The following is a 1,668-nucleotide window of genomic DNA, read 5'->3' as shown; positions in this document are numbered from 1 at the left end:
GAACCTGAACCTCCATCTGAGGACAGACGCCAAAGACACCTGAACCTGGACCTCCATCTGAACCTGAACCTGAAACTCCATCTGAACCTGAACCTGGACCTCCATCTGAACCTGGACCTACATCTGAACCTGAACCTCCATCTGAACCTGAACCTGAACCTCCATCTGAGGACAGACGCCAAAGACACCTGAACCTGGACCTCCATCTGAACCTGAACCTGAAACTCCATCTGAACCTGAACCTGGACCTCCATCTGAACCTGAACCTCCATCTGAACCTGAACTTCCATCTGAGGACAGACACCAATGACACATGAACCTGAACCTCCATCTGAACCTGAACCTCCATCTGAACCTGAACCTCCATCTGAACCTGAACCTGAACCTCCATATGAACCTGAACCTGAACCTCCATATGAACCTGAACCTGAACCTCCATATGAACCTGGATCTCCATCTGAAGCACTGTGTGTATGTGTGTCTGTGTGTGTGTGTGTGTGTTTGTCTCAGTGTGTGTGTCTCAGTGTGTGTGTCTCTGTGTGTGTGTGTGTGTGTGTGTGTCTCTGTGTGTGTCTCTGCGTCTGTGTGTGTGTGTGTGTGTGTGTGTGTGTGTGTGTGTGTGTGTACCTCGTCTTTACTGAGGAAGGTCTCCCTCTGCAGTGGAGTCAGGTAGACGTCAAACAGACAGACCAGGTCCTGAGGGGGACCACAGAGAAACATCAGTTAAATAAGAAACACTGATTACTGCAACGACACCACTTAACACAATAAAAGGTTAAACGAACGAACGAACGAACTAAAATACAAACCAAATGCAAATATTTACTTTTTCTGACCTTTTTTCAACTCAACACACAAAAAACTTTTTAGAGAAAAAAAGCCAAAATGTTTTCTTGAATTGCCCAAAAAATGATTAAAATACGAAACAAACCCACTTGTTTTCTTTCAGTTGTTCCTCCCTCCAAAAAAAATGTTTCTGTAAACTCTAAAAATCACCAAATATTTTAAAGAACAAAAAGCAAAAAGGTTTCCTTGAGAACATATGACCCCCCGCCGATTTCTCTCAAACTTTCGAAGAGCACAAAACAAAAACAGCTTCGTTCTATTCCTGAAAAACTGAAAAAATGTTTTCCAGAAAAACGGTCGAAAACGTGAATCTGGAGAATAACTCAGCGCAGAGACGAGGACGAGCTCTGCGGCGTCTCGCTGACCTTCACGTACGACTTCTCCGTGTCCACCAGCTCCTCCACCACTTTAACCAGACGCTGACACACGCTCAGGTGGGCGGGGCCGGGGGGCCGCCGCGCCGCCTCTCGGCCGTACGGGTTCCTGGGGACGTCTGCCTCCGCCGCTCGGCCTTCTGGGAAGGTTTGGTAAAGAGCGTGAACCCGCTCCACGTTCTGAGGACAAAATCAGACACCGTCCTCACATAAAGAGACTGTAATGACCCGCTGACACACGGACACACACACACACAGACAAACACACACATGCACAAACAAACACACACACACACACACACACACACCTACACACACAAACAAACACACACACACACACACACACACACACGAGGACAGAGACGCGGACAGAGAGACAGGAAGACAGAGATGCGGACAGAGAGACAGGAGGACAGAGACGCGGACAGAGAGACAGCAGGACAGAGAC

General features: G+C 48.0%; 1 protein-coding gene across 1 annotated transcript; it reads right to left on the bottom strand.

Annotated features, from left to right (window-relative positions):
• Nucleotides 1-121: 121 nt before the first annotated feature.
• LOC121964131 (rho guanine nucleotide exchange factor TIAM2-like) lies at nucleotides 122-1,400 on the bottom strand (the record flags this gene model as incomplete). The annotated part of the gene is made up of 3 exons (XM_042514351.1): nucleotides 122-290; nucleotides 628-696; nucleotides 1,212-1,400. Coding segments are annotated over 3 exons (427 nt in total), but the record flags the coding sequence as incomplete, so codon positions are not given.
• Between the last annotated feature and the right edge of the window lie 268 nt (nucleotides 1,401-1,668).

Source organism: Plectropomus leopardus, unplaced genomic scaffold (assembly GCF_008729295.1).
Source record: "Plectropomus leopardus isolate mb unplaced genomic scaffold, YSFRI_Pleo_2.0 unplaced_scaffold1416, whole genome shotgun sequence".
NCBI classification, from domain to species: Eukaryota; Metazoa; Chordata; class Actinopteri; order Perciformes; family Serranidae; genus Plectropomus; species Plectropomus leopardus.
The sequence above is the reverse complement of the archived record's forward strand: the minus strand, read 5'-3'. Positions and strand labels throughout refer to the sequence as shown.